The sequence below is a fragment of the Zeus faber genome (genome assembly GCF_960531495.2).
Source record: "Zeus faber genome assembly, chromosome: 4".
In the NCBI taxonomy this organism is placed as follows: Eukaryota; Metazoa; Chordata; class Actinopteri; order Zeiformes; family Zeidae; genus Zeus; species Zeus faber.
Genome location: NC_137191.1, coordinates 4,434,976 through 4,457,670, shown reverse-complemented (window position 1 = coordinate 4,457,670; position 22,695 = coordinate 4,434,976). Strand labels below are relative to the sequence as shown.

Genomic DNA, 22,695 nt, shown 5'->3' with positions numbered 1-22,695 from the left:
AGCCGCCCCTCGGAACACGAGGCAGCGCCGGGCTGGGGTTGGTTGCGTCACATTCAGAGTACGAGTTGCTCTGTCGTCGTACGATAACCGGGATCGAACCGAGGGAGGAAAAAGGTTCAACAGGTGCAATCGACGTCGAACACCTTCAAGATAAACCACAAGAACAGCATTTCCAAAGCTGCGCTACGATCAGAGGGGTAGTAACTACTCACATGCACCTAGGAAATTTCACCTTTTGAGTGGATTTTTACACTTTGCTCATACTCAATACTTTACATGTGATGTGATTTCTGAAGTAAAATGTCTCTTCATTTTATTGAAGTACCATATTTGAAACGTGAAAAAAAAGAATGTTGAATTTATTGAAAGCGGTACTTGAGGAACACAAGGACTTCCTTTGTTCCTCCTCAAGTTGCCAGTTGGAGGTACATTACCCCCTCTCACTACAACCTGTGTATTTCTGAGCCCTGAACTGCACGTGTCCTGGCGGCAGCACGAGCTGATCCCAGGCCTGCGCGGCCGCGGTGCAGCTGGAGATCTGCTGTGACTGATGCAACCGTAAACAGCTGATGCAAGACGAGCAGGAGGTACAAATGAGAAACTCAGCCAAAGATGTTGCGAATGAAAATGAGGCTGTTTTCATTCTGCATTTCAACTCTGTGAAGGGCACCTGCAAGCCAGGAAATGTTCACGAACACAGAGCGTCGTCGTTATGGCCTGTGGCATGATACAAGCACTCATCACTGTACATGAAGGCGGTGAAACGAACGGAAAGTCACCCCCAAATACCTTTTTTTTGTCAATTCGATAATCCATGGAGCCATTATCGACAATTTGGTGAATTATACAAAGACCTAAAGACAGAAATGATCCTTATAACGGTACCACAGTTTGGTAAAACAGGGTGTAGATTCATGAGGGAAAGAAAATCCTCTTTCAGTGGATATAATTAATATTTATGATTTAATCATTTAATGATGAACTAATAATTCATCATTAAACAATCACAGGATCTAATAACATCACAAAGTATAACATGCAATACAAAAGCAAACAATCAAACTAAATGAACAATTACACTGTATATTCAAATAAGCCTTTTATTTTAATGAGAAAAATGCTGACAATGCCTGACAAAATGAGTTATTATACGCATACGTTTCAGTTTTTATATTCATTTACACATTTTGCAACACATAAGACTCCAACCTAATTACGGCTATAATTATAATCTAGACGATTCATGATTGGATTTCAATCATTTGGATAATGAACATGTAAAATGGCCTTTTTTGCTTCATTCACACTGGAAACAAAAAGAGATCAAAGTGAGTTGGTTTTCCAACAAGATCAACCACCGCAGCAGAGTTTCCCGACCGGTTTTCTGCTACGGCACTTTCTACAATGGAACACTCCCACAGCGCACCACCATCCTTTAAGCACTAAAACTTACACCAACATGTAGAACTGTGATTATCGTCATGGCCGACTAATGGCGTGACCCAAGACTCGCAAATGATTTGCTTGTGTTGAACAAATATTTTTAATTACCAAGTAGTCACTCTGGCAAAAGAGCGGGCCACAAACTGGTAAAACCGAAAATAATTACTGTGGACCAATTTAAAGACCAAGACAAAAAGGCGTTTGCCATAATTAATATTCAAGGTGATTGATGTGGTGATGGTCAGGGGGTTTTGCCGAACCCACAGCCCTTCGTGGTTCCGAGGCTTACACTCAGAGAGGGAAGATTTTCACTGAACACTGTGCTAAATGACACTCAGGAGAACTCCTCCCTCGCTCCCTGCGCGTTACACTGCGGATCTGAATCAAATGAACAAAGAGTCGGAAAAATAAACGACTCTGTACTCAGCGATGCATCGGAAACCCGATCTCAAAAAAAAAAAAAATTACCTTTCACCCCGAATAGTCGTAACTGTCTGTGTGAAACTTGAGCTTGTTGTGACGAACACAGCGCTGCTACTCTGTTGGAGCTAATAGATTCGATGAATTAGCGCAGCCTTACAATTTTGATCTTGCAACAGAGGAGCTAGTTCGAAGTTAAATTCAGAAGGTTTTCAGCGGCACACCTGGTGCTCCAATGAGTCGTGGCACAGCGGTTGAAAAACACGGCACCGGGAGACTGTTTTGCTATGGCTTCCTATCCACCTTTCTCTACAAAGACTGAGGTTTTTGTGTGTGTGTGTGTGTGTGTGTGTGTTTTTATTATTTTTTTAGTTTTTAAGGCAGAAGGATCTATTAACCTGCACTTTCATATTTTCATTAAAAAAGGAAAAAAAAATCCACATTCTGCCACAGTCTAGGTACAATCGTTTCTGTCTAATTTTAAAATATATACTGAAATGTAAATAACTGTGACTGTGGTGCGGGGGTGGTGTGATCTAAGCAGCCACCCACCTTCTTGTGTCCAGTTCACTCGGTCCGTGTCATATCTCTGACATTGAATCTACCGCCTCCCGTCCGAACCTCGGCCTGGACTCCCATTTCCTGCTGGATAAGCCTCCCTTCGGGGACTGCTCTCCTGCTTTTGACCCCGGCCTCTTTTTTTTTTTTTTTTTACAATAAACTCTTGACCCTTTGCGCCTGCTCCCGAGCCTCCGCGGTATCTTGCATGGGGTTCACCGGGCGGCGCTCGCCTGGCAGGCAGAGCTGCCACAGTGACTTTTCCTCTGAATGTTTTTTTTCTCTTTGAAGACAATGTACATGTTGACAATAAACCCACCCCGTACCTGCAGGGATTAGTCAAGCTTTAATCATTCTACAAGACAAATGATTATTTCCCCTCATAAATAAAGCAAAGGTGTGTAAATTAGATTGGAAAAGCTGAAATACTCACTTAAAATATAAATGACATCTATGAAATAACTCTATAGCAAATATAGGATTGTGTCAAGTGACATGGAATAAACGTTTCAGCATTTTATGGAATTATTTAAGCATTTTTATTGTCAATACAGTGGAATTATAACCCTGACTGATTTATATTGAAACTATTTGTTTGGATTTTATGGATTTATGGGAAATTCTTCTTCCCAAATTAATTTTAATTTTTTTTCCTGAAAGTACTATATATTGGTATTAAATGTTATTAAATCCTACCTATGCTTCAGAAAGGATGATAAACAACGACACACAGCAGGATGTTGCTAGGAGTATAAATACCATCACAGAAAGTTTCCTGCGTGGTTTGAAGATATGATCATCTTCAGCTATGACTGATCAGATTCTTCAATTGAAGGGGTTCCCACTTTGGTAAAAACCAAATAAATAAGACATTTTCAACGATTGTGGAATTTCAGCAAAATAAATATTTACAGGGAAGCAAAAGTAGTAGTAGTAGAAATTAGTTCTAGGTAAGTAGAAGCTCTTTCAAGTATTCCAGCAATAAACGTACAAAACGTACCGAGTAGAAAAGTGGTTCACGGCGAAAAAAATAAAAAAGGCAGCAAGATCAAACCAAAGATTACCAAAGGGGGCGTTAATGTCCAAAAAGTGAAAAAGGAGAAGGTGCATAGATCCAGACATGCTTTGCATCTGAATGGACGTGTTGATGTTCCGCACTCGGGTGATGTTTCCTAAACCTTTTTTCATGTTAAAAAAAAAAAAAAAAAAAAAAAAAAAAGTTGAAATAAAAATATTGCAAAGCTCAGCTGTTTTTCTGTTTCTTGAGCTTTTTGTTCAAATTGGGGGGGACCCGGATACCCGTACCCCAATACCAACCCGTGCTCAGGATCGGGTCATCATTAATACATTACATTGCATTTAGCAGACGCTTTTATCCAAAGCGACTTACAAACACCGACGGACGCAGCCATCAGGAGCAATTAGGGGTTAAGTGTCTTGCTCCAGGACACTACAGCATGCTAGCAGGAGGAGCCTGGGATCCAACCAGCAACCTTTAGATTACTAGACCACCAGCTCTACCTCCTGAGCCACCATCCCCATCATTAAGAGTTCGGGCTGAAACCTCTCGTCCCTGCGTCGGCATTACGAGGCGGCCATCTTGCCGTGGACGCGGAATCGGTAAACGCAGGTGTAGTCCATGTGACCCCAGTTACTGAGGACCCTCAGCTCCACGAAGCGAGAGACCATGTCTGTGGGGTCCTGAGTGGGGGAAGGAGGGAGTTAGAGAGGAGAGGAGGGGAGGGGGTTAAAAGAGAGGTACGAGTGGAGAGATGTCAGATTGCACAGACCTTGGTATGAAGCGTTAAAATATATTCGGCACTTTCAATGCCTTTTAAATAGGAGTTTACATCAAATGTTCACTTTGTAGTTTCTGTTTATTGAAGGTAATAACCCCCACGTTATGTAATAGGAAAATTATTCCTAAATGTGGGCGTTATACCGTAAAATAATGGTAAAATAGATAAATAGGGAATTATAATGGACAAATAAAACCTTTTCCTCCATTAGACATTCAGAAAAGCAGAAATCAAGTCACTTTGGTTTCATCGCCCCCTTCCTTGGTGGAGCACTTGGCTACAGACTGTTACTGTGCTATTCTACCGTACGACACCCTGTTCCAGCCAGATATCTGCTACCAGCGTTGGTACTGGTGTAATGGGACACACCTGCAGCTTAAAGGTCTGTGAGGACGCTCCATCCTGGTTGTAAGTGAACCTCCCCAGCAGAGTCCCCTCCTCACTGTCGAGCAGCATCCCCTGAGATGGAGACGCGGGGGGGGGGGGGGGGGGGGGGGGGGGGGGAGAGACAGGCAAATGAAAACCCTGTCGCTCCCTGGACTCGTCAGAGAACCCGCCGTTCCAGCGTCTGCGGAGCACTCACGTAGACCTCAAAGTCCTTGGGCGCAGAGTCGATGCGCCCGGTGGGGGAGTTGTACTTGGGCAGGTGGTCGAGGGTGACGTGGGTGATGGTGACCGGGTGAGACAGGGAGATGAGCAGGGTGCCCTGAACCCCGTGGAATGCCCAGCACTTCCCCGGCAGCAGCACCGGGTAGCCCTGCAGGGAGGAGAGGGGTGGAGGGAGAGAGGGGGGTAAATAACTTCAGTGGGAGAGTAAAGACATACTGGTGGCCGGACAGCCAGACAGACGGGTAGAGGTGGGACCTGAATGACAGTGCGGGGGCTCTCGGTGGGATACCACAGTGGGAAGCCAAACAGGGTGACGCAGGCTGAACGGATGCGATAGGTCTCTGAACACCTGGTGCTGATCACACTGGCACCTACACACACACACACACACACACACACACACACACACACACACACACACACACACACACACACACACACACACACACACACACACACACACACACACACACACACACACACACACACACACACACACACCGTCAAGAGAAAGAGAGAGAATAAACATGATTAAAACAAAAGGTAAAGGTCACACTTGTATTTAAGATGAAGGTTTTTACAGTAAAGACAATGAAATGTCATGGAAGTTTATTTTTGTTCTGAGATTTTTCATGTTTTGTTTGAAAAGTGTATAGGACCCTTAGACACAGTAGCTTCTGGGGTGAAAATGATGGCACTGTTGAAAGGTTGTTTCGGAGGCTGCCTGCAGGTGAAGAAGCTCTGTTATCTGTGCTGGGAAAGGAAACCATGCCAAACCTTGTGGCTCCAGAGCAAAGTCGGCCATTTTGTCAGCCAGCGGCAGTCCTCCACAGTCCAGACAACTGTCTTCAGCACCAAGCCTGCTGATGTCATGCGCCTGCGCAGACACGCACGCACGCACACGCACACGCACACGCACACACACCAAAAATAAACACAATCGACCATTCGCTGAATTACAGCAAGTCCCGTCGCCTTATCTAGTATAGAATCCCACCAAATAACACCTTCCAGATTAATTTATACATTATTATACCCTAAAAAACTCACACGCTGCACATAAGCTTCACTTTGCTGCATTTACATTTTATTTTCTTATAATAGTAATAATCATAATAATCATAATAATAATAATAATAATAATCATAATCATAATAATAATCATAATAATAATCATAATAAAAATAATAATAACAATAATAATCATAATAATGTGGTAATGTGGTTACCTTTTTAATACATGACATGCAGGGATTGTATAATCATGATACCCAAAATGTACAAAATAAAATAATAATAATAATAATAATGAATTTATTACATGGGGTCCAGTTTAGTCGTGTTAGGTACGTATTACTGTCTGCTGTTTCCATAACAGAGGTTGTTTTACGGGACAGGGTTGTTAGCCCTGTGCTCAACTCCCAACCTGGAGGACCAGTGGATTGCTTTTTGTCCCGCCTCTACCCTACGCTGCCCTACATGTCAGAAGGCATAACAGGCAGTAAGTAAGTAGGTATTACAGGTTTCTGAGGTTCCCGGACGTTTGGAGCAGACCGAGGGACTCTCGCCAACCGTGGATTCTTTCGTTCATCGCTCTTCTTTTGGGGGGATGGTGGCCGTGTCCGGCTCAGGCTGAGAAGACTGCAAGGCAACTCTCATCTCGTTTCATTCGTTTTTGAAAGTTGGCGTGTCGTTGACGCGCGACCGTCCAGCTACTTTGGGTCCGATTTAGTCTGGTTTCACTCATTTCTACTCTGTATGTGGATCGATCTGGATGAAACTTGAATAAATAAATAATTATATAAAAAAAATATAATAATTATGAATCCTTTATTGGATCAAGTTACTTTTCCACAACAATAATAGAAATGGTCCTTCGCTTACCAAGTCAGTGATTCTCAACTGTTGGTTTCGCATTTTTGGGGCCATTTTGAGTGGGTTAGGGTGCACTGAGTGACAGAGTTAAGTGTACAGAATTTCTGCTGCTGCGCTTTTATTTTGAAGGACATATGTTTCCCATGACGCCGCGCACGTGCAGGAGCGTTTGCTGCCAGCGTGGTCATGCCAGTAACACGCTCATTGGAGCATTTGTAAACATGGCGAAACGCAAACACCACACCGACCCATTGAGGACAAAATGGAGGGACCAAAACCTCCGTGGTGTTGTGCGCAGCAAAGTGCTGGCACATGAAACCATGAAGCCATCAAAAATGAAACACCATTTAAAACGAAATGCCTACTTTCAAAGATGACTCCAGGAGCTGGGGGCATTGCAAAATGCCTCAAGTCTTAGAGCAGCCAACCCCATGCATCTCACCACGTAGCTCACCATATTGCAAAGTCCAAGAAGCCCCACACGTTATCTTACCCGCAGCTGTTGATATGATATCGATCTGCAGCAGATAAACTGAAGACCATGCCACTGTCCTATGATACCCTAAGTAGGCGGATTGAAATGTCCGATGACAAACAACAGACCACCGCTCGCAACAAGGCAGGCGCTCACTGTGCATTACAGATGGACGACTCCACAGACGTAGCTGGCCATGCCATTTTATTCGCATGTGCGGGAAGGGGACATGCAGGAGCAATTTCTCCGCACGGGAGCTCTTCCCACCACCACGGGTTCGGTGTGCCTAAGCAGGAATATGTGCGTCAGAATCACACATGATGGCGCTGCCTCCGTGACTGGAAAGAATTCAGGTGGTGGTGAAGAGAGTACTTGAAAAGCCACCGAATGCGACTTGGAACCATTGTTTTGTGCATGGACAGGCCTTAGGAGCCGAGGATATGGTGTCAGCGCCGCATGAGACTTTGAAAGATGCCGTCAAAGTGTTGGACCACATTAATAGTTTTCCCCCAAAATGTACCCCACATTGGTGTTGGTATCTGTGCCTTCCTACTGTACTTGTCCACATTCATGGTTTTAACAGTGCATGAAGGTGTATTACTGCACTATTTTTTGTGAAATTAATTTGAGTGGTTAAAAGAAAGAAATTTGGGTCACGAGTTGAGTCCTGAGGCTAGACCAGTTGAGAACCACTGAACTAGGTCATTAGGGGGGGGGGGTCTAAACTCCTGACTGCATTCCCTGGGACAAACACTGTAGTTCTATTGTATTTTTGACGGTTCAGATTTTTAATGATCAAGATTATGTAACAGTTTACATGAGCTTGTTGAGGTCTGTCTGTCTGTCTCTTGCCTCAAATCGGTCTGTGAGCCACTTCTCCATGGCCTGTTGGAGCTCGGGGGTCAGCTGGTTCTGGGGGGGCGTCGTGTCGAGCTTGGGCAAGGGCGCTGTGGGAGGCGTCATCTGGATGGACGACAGCTCCTGGGACAGCTGGAGAGGTCATACTGTTTACATCGCTTCATGAGTCTATGGGTGTAGGATAATGTACCGCCAGCGGGTCATTAACTGCTAAATAAACCTGACAGGGGGATAACGACTGGCTGGTTGCACATTATCCCACTTAGGGTTACATTATCCCACTAATTTCTCCCCCTATTTCCAACAGATTAAGCTATAGATATATTCTTTAAAATTGCTATGTGATATTTCAGAATGCATCTGTTCCCCGAGCGTTTTTTTACCCAAGCGTTCTGAGCCTCCATGGCCTGGATCCTGTGGTCCAGCTCGGCCCGGGTAGAGTCACTTTGCGCCTGCTGGTCGGCGAGCCGTCGGCTCATCCCCTCCACCTCTGTCTCCAGACGTAGTCGGCTGCCTGAGTCGGCGGCCTCCAGCAGAGCCCTGAGACCCTGCAGGTCCTTCTGGATCCGCTGCTCCGACTGGCGAGAGGAAGGAAGCACTACAGATGTAATCCAATGGACTTTAACACCTTTTGACGTCTCACTTTGCTTTACGTTTGTTATCGTTATTGTAAAACTTTATGTAATAATGCTGCATTTTGTAATAACTTTTCGACCTTGGACAGAGAACAGAGAACATCTCACCTGAGTGCTGAGGCTCTTCTGCATCTGCAGCAGTTCATCCTGTGACACACACACACACACACACACACACACACACACACACACACACACACACACACACACACACAGACACACATACACACAGACACACACACGCGCACGTGCACACGAACACGCGCACACGTCAGTCATGGATTGTAGTGAAAAACAAGGTTTTTAACCTGCTTTTAAAAGTGTTGAGTGTGGGGGCCTCTCTCAGGTCCCTCGGCAGGGTGTTTCATTTACTTGGGGCCTAGATACAGTAGCCATGTGTAGCTTAAGGACGTGTGAATTTTACATCTCCAAAGCTAGGACACAGCAGAGGACCGGAGGCGATGAACTGGCGGTCCCAAGGTAGAAGACTGTCATTGAGCTTCATAAGTCCTCTTTAAGGGTCTCAGATTGTTTGTTCCTGAAATTGTTGGTTCCAACGTGGATGAGAACAGTGGAGGTGGACGGGTTTTGATCCAGCAGCTGTGGGATCTTGGAGTCTATATCCTGGACGCGGGCACCTGGGTAGCAGAGTGGCACAGTGCCTTGCACTGCTGCCTCACAGCAAGAAGGTCCTGGGTATGATTCCCACCTGGGGTGCCGTTGGCACTGTGCTCCAGGCGGGTTATCTCCCAAATAGGAGCCTTTCTGTGCAGAGTTTGCATGTTCTCCCCGTGCTCACATGGGGTTTTCTCCATCTAAGATCAGAAAGGACCCCCACCAAAAACATGCACACATCATCTGACCAGCAATGGAACCAGGTCCCCTGGTGTCGTTGAACGCTGCCCACTGCTCCTGGCTGCCCCCCCTGAGGAAGGACAAGCCAGGACGGGTCAAATGCAGAGGCCACATTTCACTGGCCACCATCCAAAGCATGTGTGTGTTTATGCATGTGTTGTAGTGGCGTGTTGTGTGACAAATAAAGATTCTTCTTCTGCTTCTCAGAGGCTTTTTAGCCGCAGGCTGGGTGATGTGTCGAACCATGGAGGAGCCCACGATGGGCATGGATGGAGGTTCAGCAGCAGAGGAGTCCCGAGGGACAGCAACAGCAGCTGGGCCAGGAGAGCACCATCCTCCTGGAGGCAGCGCAGGCAGGCGGTGGAAATCAGTGGATGCAGGTCGGCCCCGATGTGCAGAGATTTCCGCTGCGGGAGCCGAGGGGGTGCTCCATGGTGTTGGAAACAGCGGGGTCCGCGGCGGCGGAGGAGCCAGCAACCGGCTCGGGAGTGGAGGCCCGGGCAGATGATGGATAGTCTGGCGTCAGTGGAAACAAGGCTGGCAGCGGTAATGAGCGTCTCGGTGCCCCTGATGCCACGGTGGACTGTGACCCCCCCCAAAGGGGAACTCCCGCATATGCCTGACATTGACTGTGGGGTACACGGCTTGGAACCTGTTCTCCAGCTGGAGAGTCTCCGACATAAAGCAGCGCAAAGAGCGCACACAACGCCGGCCACGGCTCGCCACCAGGGTCCATGGCTGTAGGGTGGAGCAGGTCCGGGACTTGGGCCATGGCTCCTCCATCACAGCTGGTGGGGCGTCAGATGGACCCAACTCACCCACAGTGAGAATGGTTCCGGGCCATGGGAGAGTGGAGTCTATGTCCGTTCCGATCACAGCGATAGGACATGGAGCAGGAGATGTGCTTAGCCTACAACAAACAGTTCATCCTTCCTCACATCCTCACGCAGGCTGTGGAGTCTTTAAAGACCGACTTCTCTAGAGCGCTGAGTCTGTCGACCAGGCGCAAACAGTTCTCACAGTCCGAGGAGGTAGGCATCGATGCCGGCCGATAGTTAGCTATATGCTAAGCTAACAGGCTAACTTGCGCTAGTTGAGCACTAGGCCAAGCCAAAGATCATGTTCCAAAATCCGAAAAAACAGTTCAGGCGAAGATCAAAGCCAGGAAATAGTAGGGATATCACAGTGCGAACAATCAGAAATCCGAAAACAGGTTGGGAGCGATTCAACAACAAAACACACTGACGTGAAGTAACGCACTCACAAAGACGTACTGGAACGGTTCATTAAAGGGCATGTATCATGTGAGATAATCAGTTTCTTACCAGAAGATTCTTTATCTTTTCCTCTATGACAGCAGACACCAGGTCTCGGTCCTGGAGCGAGAGATTGGACGATGAAAACAAAGGTTAGCGTTATTCATGAAAGATGTGTACGATTTTAATCGATTAGTCTTCTTCACAGTCTCTTCAAACACAAGTGTTATTGGTAAAAAATGGCCACTTCTTGGTTGACAATTTTTTTTTTCTTTACCAGAGCATTCTGAGCCTCCATGGCCTGGATCCTGTGGTCCAGCTCGGCCCGGGTAGAGTCACTTTGCGCCTGCTGGTCGGCGAGCCGTCGGCTCATACCCTCCACCTCTGTCTCCAGATGTAGTCGGCTGCCTGAGTCGGCGGCCTCCAGCAGAGCCCTGAGACCCTGCAGGTCCTTCTGGATCCGCTGCTCCGACTGGCGAGAGGAAGGAAGCACTACTAGATTAAATGCAGTAGACTTTAACAATTTTTGACGTCTCACTTTGCTTTACGTTTGTTTTGTTTTTTTATTGTAAAACATTATGTAATAATGCTGCATAATAATGTAATATGTAATAACTTTCCAAAATGCAATACATTGGACTTTGGACAGAGAACATCTCACCTGAACGCTGAGGCTCTTCTGGTTCTGCAGCATTTCATCCTGTAAAAACACACACACACACACACACACACACACACACACACACACACACACACACACACACACACACACACACACACACACACACACACACACACACACACACACACTCTCATTTGGCTACAGTGGCTCTTCATTAATGGGCATGTATCCTGTGAGATAATCAGTTTCTTACCAGAAGGTTCTTTATCTGTTCCTCGACGACGGCAGACACCAGGCCTCGGTCCTGGAGCGAGAGATTGGACAATGGAAACGTAAAGTTTGAAACGCGTGTATGGTCAGGTTTTATCGATGAGTCTTCTTACCACAGTCTGCTGTGAAACTGGTTGGTAAAAAAAAAAGGTAACGTTTAACAAGCACGTGTTTAGAAACATGCAAGAAGGTATTACACTAATGTGGCTTCTACTGAGAATGCCTTATTTTCAACGCTAAATCATTTGCAACATTATTCATTCCATTGAATTCATTATTGATTCATTTATTCAAGTTTCATTGAGCTAACACAGCAGGCATGCAGCCCGGTGCTATCGCGGTAACTGGTGATGAAATGAATTTGAATCTGGGTTAGAAGGATAACTTCCCCTGAATTTTCCCGAAAAACGTACCCCACATTGGTGTTGGTATCTGTGCCTGCCTACTGTAGTTGTCAAATATGTACAGTATCTTATGCACAAACTGTATGTATACGTCTATATCAGTGGTATTCAAACTTTTTTTGCAGAGCGCCCCCCCCCTAGGATTTCAAGGACCCGACAGGCTTTCATTTTCTCACGTCACCCTTGCAATTCCTCCGCCCCGGTTTGAATACCACTGGTCTATATCACATGATCACATTGAAAGGAGGATCGAGATGCAGAGAGTGTCATCCTACCACCACAGCGGCTGTGGGGCACACGGTGCTGGGGGCAGGAGGAGGAGGAGGAGGAGGATGATGATGATGAAGAGGAGGAGGGATGGTGGGGAGAGCGGGGCGCGTCTTGAATGCCGTCTTCGTGGCGGTCTTGGTGATGTTCAGGCGGGAAATGACGGAGGCCAACAGGGGCAAGACGAACCAGACACCTGGAGGAACGCGGCACCACGTTGGCAAAAAAAACAAACTAAAACCCAGAAAAGCAAAGAAGAAACCCAGGAACGACGCTGTCCAGAGGTTGATGTTTATTTGTTGTTTATTTGTTGTTCACGTCTCATGGAATGCATTTGCTTGACAGTTGAGGACGCAGTTCTTGCAGGCTGTATTAGATCTGCTTGGAACTAGGGCTGGGTGATAATGTGATATAATATCAATATCGTGATAGAAGGCTAGATATTGTCTGGGATTTTGGTTGTCATGATATCAGAATGTAGTTAAAATGTTGTTTTCAAGCAGTTTTCTGAACGTCATGGACTCTTCTAGTTGTTTTACAACATAATTACTTTTTCTCAAATATTTATAGTGTGTAAATATCTTATAAAAGCAACAAATTATCAATATCAAGATAAATAAAGAAATTGGTCAAAAATATTGTATATATATTGTATGTCAATATATATACAATATATTGACATACAATATATATTGTATGTCAATATTTGTCAATATAGCCCAGCCCTAAGTGCCAGACACTAAATGCCAAAATGAGGAAACTTACAGAAAACTATCACGCTGAGGAGCAGAAGAAAACCCAGAGCCTTCTTCATGAGTGACACGCTCGCTGTGTGAGGAGACAAGCAAAGTTCAAACCATATTTCACATGCAGACATAACTACTGAGTGAACACACACACACACACACACACACACACACACACACACACACACACACACACACACACACACACACACACACACACACACACACACACACACACACACACACACACACACACACACACACACCTGGAGATGTCAGTTTTTGTGAAATGTTCGACTGTGCTGTGGATAATGCAGATGAGATCCACCCTGCATAAGGAAAGATAAGAAAGCCTCAGATTTAAATATAAAGACACACACACACACACACACACACACACACACACACACACACACACACACACACACACACACACACACACACACACACACACACACACACTTACTCATGTGATTGGTGTATTCGGAGGTTGGAGAATCCCTGCTGCTGCTGCTGCTGCTGCTGCTGCTGCTGCTGCTGTGTCCGTCCCCGGCCCCCCTCTCGATCCTGCTGCTGGCTGCTGCTCTCCTGTACGGACCCTCTGCAGATGAGTACCCAGAGCTGTCGACACTGATCTGCTTCCCCTCCCCGAGGAGGGGTAGTACTTTTTGGTAGTACACCACCCTGCTCGGCGGGCGAGGCCCCACTAGGGTGCTGCTCTCCGGGGGAGCAGTGGAGCAGAGGGTGGGCGTCTGGCTCCGTTCCCGTAGCGGGGCCAGGGCGGGACGGGGGGTCGCTGTGGCCGAGGCCACGTAAGGTACCCTCTGCACGGCCGTCTGCTTGGTCAGGGTGGTTTCAAGGGAAGGAGCCAGGCCTGATGTGGGAAGAGTGGAATGGAAGGGACATTAATGTCAAGAGGAAAGGGGAGACGGTGGTGGAAAACTGGTTTAGGTGTTGGAGAAGACAAGTACAAGTACTAGGGCTGCAGTCATGAAATTTGAATAGAATTCAAATATTAAAAAAAACATTTGATTGTGTATTTTTTTGTGAATAATTAAATTAGTATAAATGTTTTGGCTAATATTTGCGAATCAATTCACATGTGGTGAGCAATAAACTTCAATATAAGTTCTAAAAAAAATAAACTTCTAATATACGTAAGTTAATTGCGCAGTGAACGCACATTAGAGAGAAATATTCCCGGTAACAGTGTTCCAAGTTCACTGTGTGTACAAGCCTTTGACCAGAATGTCCAGTAATTTCACAGATGTGGTGATGAAAGTGTGAAATAAACTCAACCAAAAAAAACTGCATTTTCCACCAGACTGTGAAAACACAGGCGGGACTTTTTTCAGGAGTGATCTGTGATCTGCAGGAGCAGCAGCAGGAAACGGAGTAAATTAAATACATCTAAATACATCGAGAGCTTTTATTTGCTTTGATTAGAGAAAAGATCACTCTGATCTGAGCTGCTGAACCACCCCCCCCCCCCGTAATAAATTTGAGCATTAACATTTTTAATATATTTGAATATTAAAAAGAATAAAGCAGATTATAGAGGCATATCTGCAGCCCCAACAAGTACATGAGCGCATTAATCAAATCCAGTATCCGATACTAATATTTTTATCTGTGTATCCCCAAGTTCAATTCAACATATTTTCACATAATGTGTGAAGAGATACAGCTGTGTTGGGGCCACCAAAAGCTTCTTGGTCTTGTTTGAAAATTCCCTGAGTGAAGTTTTCTAAAGTATGAGCGGGGAGCTTGTAGATACCATTGGTGTGACTCGAAGCAATGCTGTTTTATACATTACACGTTGGCAACCTGCGTTGTTCACATTTCTCTGGATTCTCGTGATGACTAATTCAACTAGGCCACGCATCAAACAACATCCTGAGATTTTCTCACCCTGCGGTTTATGACAGGAAGTGACGTCACACGTCTCTTCGCCTTGCTCCGCTGGGACCGGCCCCTCAGGGCTGACGGAGCTAGCATTGCTGTTGGCTCTGCTGGAGGTACGGGAGGTGGCCTTGCGAGTCCCTGCCTTCTTCTTGAACACCCTGAGGCGGGGAGAAAAAGGCCAACGGGGAGAAAGCAAGACGTGGACATCAGACACCTCGAGCTGCAGGCGGCACATGTGAGGACAGAGACACAGACGTACCGCGCAGGACTCTCACGGTAGGAAATGTTGGTGATGCTGCTGGAGTCGGAGTCCTCGTCAGACTGGTAGTAACTGCTTGTGGCCAGGCGAGCGCTCCTTCGAGACATGACTGGGGGAGGAAAACGCAGGCAGAAAGGGGAGGAGGGTTACAGGCAAAGTTTGACGACGTATTTATGATCTGATGAAGGCATGTTCCTGAAAGGGAATACCAGAAACAACTCACACCTGACGTCAAACATTTTGCGTGCAAAATCACAAAGAAATTTAAGCCTGTGATTGATTGGTTTATTGTGTCTCAATGTCAGTGCAACTGGTCTTGTCGTCTTTTTCATAACAATCAGGAGACCATAACTCATGAAAATTATATACTAAAAATTCTGATTCGTTTTTAACATTGCTAAAAGCAGATGTTGTGTAAAACTATTGCAAAAGAAACCACTCATTGCTGAAAAATACACCCAATACAGAAAATACAAAGACTTTAAATAACATGTTTTAAAACTTGATAAAATACCATATAACAACAAAATCTGTTCTCACTTTAGAACAATGGGAGCAGCTATTTTAAATACTCATTATACGTGGTGACCTTGTTTTCTTCCCATCAGAGTACAAGGACGTGCAGTATCCTCCTCAGCTGTCTGCCTCCAGAAATGTTTATAATGAACACCACTATTGTTGTCGAATTGCTACAGTTCCAGCTCTAGTTGATGACAAGTACAGGCAACACTCTGATATCCATCGTTCATTTTCCATGGCTGTTTGTGCGTTACTGGTTTTCAAAGCACAGAGCTGACCCATGACACCGGTACTGTAGCTCGTACAAATGAATCAACACCAAACCCAAACACATTTAAGCAGGGATTGTCAAGCCAGCCCTTGGAAAACTTGCATTCACTGATTGTGGCCCTTCAGACCAAACAACGACGTTCCACTGTCAAACACTTCAGCCCAAAGAGCAGGTAAAATAACCAGTGGTACCGGTTACTCCTGTTATTTTCCCTTAACATACTGAATAAATAATATTTTATTATTGTTTCCCCCCATCTTTTTTAGTCTCTTCTATAAATAAGAACTGAAAATTAAATAATCACATTTTCACGGCGTCTGTGCAGCCTTGTTTATTCACTGTGTCCATGGAAACAATCATAACGCTATGGTTTCCTTATGCAGAAAAGACATTAATTTTTTTGTGTTAACTTCATCACTGCATAACTCAAGCTTAATATTTGGTTATGTAATGCTATATATCCTCACGATTCTCCAAAGCCATGATTCGATTTGACTTTCGATTTTAACGTCACGATTTGATTAGCTTTTCGTTTGTATTTGAATTTGTAAAGAAAAAAACATTTTTCTCAATAAGTAACTTATTTAAATAATAACAATTTTAAGTAATAACAAAGATATGAGAACATTTAAACAACACACCTAAACAGTTAAGAGCTGTATCGAAACTAGACTTTTAGACTTTTAGAATCATAAACAATAAGTTACTCATTACACTACTTTTAAGTTACTCACCAAAATAAGCACAGAAACTTCATGAAAGTGGGTTCGGAGCCGGGCGCCATGAAAAACCCTCTGCTTGTATGATGAATTTATTTTTAGCAATCCTGAGTTTTATATTTTAGAAAACAGAATAGGGACAATAGTCTGGAAACACAAATATTTTCCCATACGCTCTTTTCACTTTTCCATACTTATCCAGACCTGGAAATTTTACAAAAAATGTAATTCCATACTTTTGCGTACTGCGTTGTGTATGGATATGAATATGGATATTTTTAAGTGAAAAAATAACTAGTCAGAATTTAAGTATTGTTAAACTCATTAAACTAATTAAGTGTCCTGAAAGTACCAAGACCCAAATCCAATTTGACTTAGTGCTTTGGACTTTTTCTCAAGCAGGTGAAGAGAACTGTAATGCAAACACAAGGAAAAGGTGACTTTACTACATTTGTTATTTCAAATTTTTAAAAACCACAGACGGCAAGACAGTGGCAATCAGCTTCTTCTTCTTCTTCTTCTTCTTCTTCTTCTTCTTATTATTATTATTATTATTATTATTATTATTATTATTATTATTAATAATAATAATAATTATAATAATTAAAAAATAATAATCATCATTTAATATGAACCAGTAATAGTAGTTGGTAAAGACTATAAATGCCTGGTAGTAGAAGCACTGGGACCCAGTAGGCGTAGCTCATGATTTGCTAGTCGCAGCAGTAACAGAACAGTTAAAGTTCATTCCTCCTTACTCTACAGGAGCCACATCCTGGAGACTAAAATGAACAAATGAATCAAACAAATCTGTGACTAAATCAATCCAAAGGTATTATTTAATCATACAACAAACAAAAACATATCCCGAATATGCGACGCTACTAACCCACAGCTGGAACCCTAAACATAAAACCAACATTAAACTTTGCCAGAAACAAACATCTGAACATCTAATAATACTTTCATCTGTAACTGTAGACCGTGTGGGTAAGTGGCCTGGCCGGTGCATTAACGGGGAGCCAAACGTTTTCAATACGCATTTGACAATAAACAATTCACTGTTGCAGAGTAACCTACTGAGGTAGCTCGCGGATAAGAAGAAAAGTTTTGGTTGACTGGTAAGTGATTTTCAGATAACCAAGGTACTACAGTAGGTGGTAGCACGCTAATAGTGGAAAAGAAAAGTAGTAGAAACAGTAGCGGTAGTTGGTAGGGTCTACAGGCTGGTAATAGAAACGGTAGTTGGTAGGGTCTATCGGTTGGTAGTACATTACATTATGTCATTTACCAGACGCTTTTGTCCAAAGGACTTACATCTAAACTTACAGACACATGAAGCTTTTGAAAGACATTAATCCTTGCCGTCTGTAATCTTGCTAATCGACTTCACCTCCTGCTGCTCACGTGGAAATTCTACTCAAAAAGGACATAAAATGACACAATACGACCATTGGACTAGAGAGTGGATAGTTTCAGCCAGCCAATCAGATGAATCCAAACCAAATTCAAACTATGATCATTCCTAGAAAACACACTAGGAGCCACAATGCCAGAGAGATAATCCAAATAATAGCTTGTCATACAACAGCTCCTACTTGGTGCAGTATATTAAAACGGAATTCTCATGAATGCATCAGTGTTTACTGGAAAACATTCCTTTCATGTAGCAGTGCTAGTTGAAATGGTTATTTGTGGGCTCCCTTAAAGCTAAGCACCAAGGCCGGAAAATTCCAAAATAGTAATCCTAATAACACAGGGCTGTACGTGCAAAAAAATTCACGGAAGCAGCTGTCCAAAGTTTTGCCTCCCAGACAATGATTTAAAATTCTTTCATTGGTTCAACGCGGTACACGCACGCACACACACACCACAATGTACATAATTCATGACTTGAAACCAAACGGCTACGATTTCACTTTCTCATCCTTGTCCTAGGCTGCACATGGCTACGTGAAGTCCAACTCCCTGTTTCGTAAAGGCCCATGTCTTTCCCCTGTGGGAAATCCAACATTATCAGAGAAAAGACTCCCAGAGAAACTCTACTGACCTCCAGGCGACTTGGCAAGCATGTCTCCGGCCTGCTGTGAGACAAAGTATGGCAGGTCTCTGCCAACTCCCAGAGAAAAGAGGAAAAACACTGTGGACCCTTCAATTATTAAGCTGCCAGAGCTTTGAAAAGATGCACTGATGCTGGTGGCGCGGTGCAAAGAGACAAGTGGAGGATGATTTACAAAGGTGGAAGGAAGCTGTGGTCTGTTGAGACAGGAAGGCACAGCTATATGCACAGTTACACTCTGAACACTAAAATACTCCGCCCTGTTTGTCATTCACTCATTTTGTCTTTCAATAGAGTGCTTCAGGGATTAATTTCGAGTTTCATTAGAGTAGGACCAAACTGTACCAAACCTACTGCAGATCTATAGAAGTGCTTGGGAAGGAAACAGACGATGGTAATAGGACCTTTTCCACATGTCATCATGATCTGTTATGTTTCATAATTTAGGCCCAAAAAAGTTTTTTAAATTTCACACAAACAAATTGTCCCCACTTTCTCTTTGAAACAAACAAAATGAAATAAACAAAATATTTGAAATAAAAAAAGATGGTGTCACGGCCGGCTAATTTAGAGGCAGAAAATAGACCGTGCTGTAATCAAAAGAGCAGCTCTCCTTGGTTCGGTGACCGTTGGCCTCTTCCCCGTGCAGCCGCAAAGAGGATTTCGCTGAGCCTGCAGCCCTGGGAGAAGGGAACAGTTTGCGCTGAAATCCCCTTAAATCCCCTCTTCCAGGCTGAGCAGCCGCTCGGCGAGGCTCGCAGGCCCCCTGACGCCGACACCACAGCGCACGTCCCCCTCCGTCGCCGTGCTCGCCAGTCGTGTGTATCCCTCTGTCTCCCCCTCTGGGTTACCGCTCTGTCTCAAACAGGCGGCAGAAGCGTGCGGCGGAGGACCACGCCAACCCGGCTCACATAACCCGCCTTTTGTCCGACAGAAATGCTCAAGTTCCACAGCTGGCCTGAAGCGTACACTCAAGGGACGCCGTACATGTTCAAAGGTGCGTGAAAATTAGACATCCAAATAGTCCAAAGAGAGAGCTAAGATGGGAGTTCAGCGGCCTCGCGGGCCTCACATGCTTTTCAGTCTTTTGTTGTGTCTTGTGAGGCCCAGAGTGAAGGGGAACAATAACACCTAAACTCACTGGACAATTCCGACAACAAGCATCAGGAAAACATGTCAAAACAATGAATTCCTCTCCGACTGCACCGTGGGTCCTTGTGCTGTGAATAGGACGGGGGGTGGCCATGGCGGCACAGATACGGGGTCCCATTTAGTTCCGACAGTTGTTTCAGTGACTTAGTTCCAACAGTGGCTACTAAGGTGGAGAGAGAGGTCAAGATGTAGAGAGAGGGAGGTCAAGAGAGGGCGGGAGAAAAGAGAGAAAGGCTGGGGGGGGGGGGGGCAATGCTCCCGTCAGGGTGGATGGGAGAGAGAGAGGGCGAGAGAGAGAGAGAGAGAGGGCGAGAACACCAAAACCAGGATGATGAGGGAGGTAACGGGGGAGGGGGGGCAAAGGGAGAGAAATAGGAGGTGGGGTGTGTGCAGGTGTGTGTTTTTGTTTGTGTCTGTGCGGAGGGGAAATCATTTGGCATCCAAGTAAATACAATAACCAATAAACACCGGAGGTACGGGGATAAATGAAGTCATGCAAATTTGGGAGCGCGAGAGAGAGAGAGGGAGGGAGGGCGAGAGTTTCAGGAAGAAAACAAAGATGAGTCACAAAGGAAAACCCAGAAGAAATGGAAGGGAAGAAATCCTGTGAAGGCTGGTTGAAAGTACAAATAAAAATCCAAAGAATTAGTGGCGGCGAAGTGGGGAACTAAGAATAAACAACTCGGCCGACTTTGGGCGTGTGACAGGGATGGGGAACAGAGAGTGGGTGAGTCACCAGTGGCACTGTACAAACAGTCTCCACGGTAAAGCAGATTAATAAGGAGGAGGAATGCAGGGCGACCATGGGGCGTTAGAGCGTGGATCACTGTGCAGCGTGCGCCCACAGTCTGTTTGGCTTTGTCTTCCAGTTCAATTCAATGACGATCATGATGTAAACATGACAAAAACATGTACATCCACATGCACAATACTACTGCAACAATTTATTCGTACATCCACATGCACAATACTACTGCAATAATTACTACATACATCCACGATACAGCCCAAAACCAATACAAATGTGCAAACACTGCACGTAAAAATAGAAATAAGTAAGGACGTGTGTGTGTGTGTTTATAGAGCAATGCAGCGCATTTCCTCGCACTACAGCCACTCCACGCCACATAATGTCCAGAGCAGGGATAGAAAATAAAGTAAATATTAAAGTCACAGGTGAGAAATTAAAAGATTAAAACAGAAAACGTGAAGCTTCCAAATGTTAAACATGTTTTCTATGTCCTTACCTCTGTCCGCCAGGAAATGACATTCAACATCAGAATCCACCGACTTTAATAGAGAACAACATTCAAATCGAAAAACAAACTCAACCGACTTAAAGCGACGGCACAGTTTCGCGTGACGATGACGACAAACGACGACGCTACGTCACACGCTGTGTGACGTCACCGGCTCACCCCGTCACAGCCACTGCTAGACACCGGCTGAACAGTTTGACAACAAGCCGCTGGGCTGATCGATATCGGGGTGATCGATAAGGGCGTCACACATTTTAAACATAATAATAATAATAATAATAATAATAATAATAATAACAACAACAACAAGCCGGGGCCATGACGACCACGTCTCGTGATGGAAGGCACACGGCATAAGGGCAAAGCCAAAAGGCTGTAGCGTTACATTTCGAATTAAACTACGATCCAAGGTGGACCGTTAGACCGGTGCTTTGGGTCCGCCTTACCCGGCGTGTGGGTCCTCTGCTCCGGGTGTGACACCGCGAGCTTCCCGGCGCCAACTGTCACAATCTGTTCAGAGACGATAATGGGCTCAGCAGCCCCGAGCTGCGTTCAAGTTCCAGGGGAAACTCGGAGACTCTAGTTCTCTATGCCGCGGTAGGTTCAGAATGGAATTAACGACCCCGCAGGGCGTCATTTTATTACTAATTTAGCTTTATTTATGAAATAGGTCTTTTTTTTATTAATTGTTACTCATGTCAAACAAAACACATTTATTGCGTTAATTTTATATTGCTTATGGCTCAATTATTTCTACATAAACGCAAACATGTATAAAAAAAAACTTTTTCCACCAAGATATTACTTCCTTTATACAAACTATTTGTATTCTTACATATTGTAAGTATAAGATACTTTTGTAATATTGTAACCCTAGGTGTTCTGTTCTGTGATGTACGGTTATGTGTTCTGCTTCAAAAAACATTCACAGAGCGCTGACGTCATCCAAGGTGCATATCCCTACATTATCGACCTCAATCATTAATTCAACTAATTATTGTTAATCAGCTCCGGGATTCGATGCTCGGGGAGAGTCGGCGGCCGGTTACATTTACATTTTACACATTTTAGTCATTGATCAGACGCTTTTATCCAAAGCGACTTACAATTGTTCAAACACCGACGGACGCAGCCATCAGGAGCAATTAGGGGTGAGATCAGTGAGTTTTTGTTGTTATTATTATTATTATTATTATTATTATTATTATGTTTAAAATGTGTGACGCCCTTATCGATCACCCCGATATCGATCAGCCCAGCGGCTTGTTGTCAAACTGTTCAGCCGGTGTCTAGCAGTGGCTGTGACGGGGTGAGCCGGTGACGTCACACAGCGTGTGACGTAGCGTCGTCGTTTGTCGTCATCGTCACGCGAAACTGTGTGTGCTGATCTGAGATCAGTGTCTTGCTCAAGGACACTACAGCATGCAAGCAGGAGGAGCCTGGGATCCAACCGGCAACCT

The 22,695-nt window shown here is 44.7% G+C and overlaps 1 protein-coding gene across 1 annotated transcript; it reads right to left on the bottom strand.

The window, feature by feature from the left end:
• Positions 1–1,086: 1,086 nt before the first annotated feature.
• On the bottom strand, positions 1,087–21,250 carry LOC307229013 (uncharacterized protein). The gene is made up of 19 exons (XM_079998885.1): positions 21,224–21,250; positions 15,257–15,365; positions 15,004–15,155; positions 13,559–13,966; positions 13,359–13,421; positions 13,112–13,174; positions 12,355–12,542; positions 11,659–11,709; positions 11,445–11,483; positions 11,061–11,255; positions 10,853–10,903; positions 8,781–8,819; positions 8,421–8,615; positions 8,032–8,169; positions 5,607–5,706; positions 5,085–5,200; positions 4,804–4,977; positions 4,590–4,679; positions 1,087–4,122 (listed from the first exon to the last, which is right to left on the bottom strand). Exons 2-19 carry the CDS (start codon positions 15,361–15,363, stop codon positions 4,006–4,008), a joined length of 2,286 nt encoding a protein of 761 aa, XP_079855011.1. The 5' UTR covers positions 15,364–15,365; positions 21,224–21,250; the 3' UTR covers positions 1,087–4,005.
• Between the last annotated feature and the right edge of the window lie 1,445 nt (positions 21,251–22,695).

Excerpts from the sequence above, each read along its gene's own strand:
- LOC307229013 (XM_079998885.1), bottom strand. The coding sequence starts at position 15,363 with ATGTCTCGAAGGAGCGCTCGCCTGGCCACAAGCAGTTACTACCAGTCT. Across the intron at positions 11,710-12,354 it reads GCCCCACAGCCGCTGTGGTG|GACCGAGGCCTGGTGTCTGC; the intron begins GTAGGATGACAC and ends CTCTCGCTCCAG. Across the intron at positions 11,256-11,444 it reads AGAAGAGCCTCAGCGTTCAG|TCGGAGCAGCGGATCCAGAA; the intron begins GTGAGATGTTCT and ends TCCTCTCGCCAG.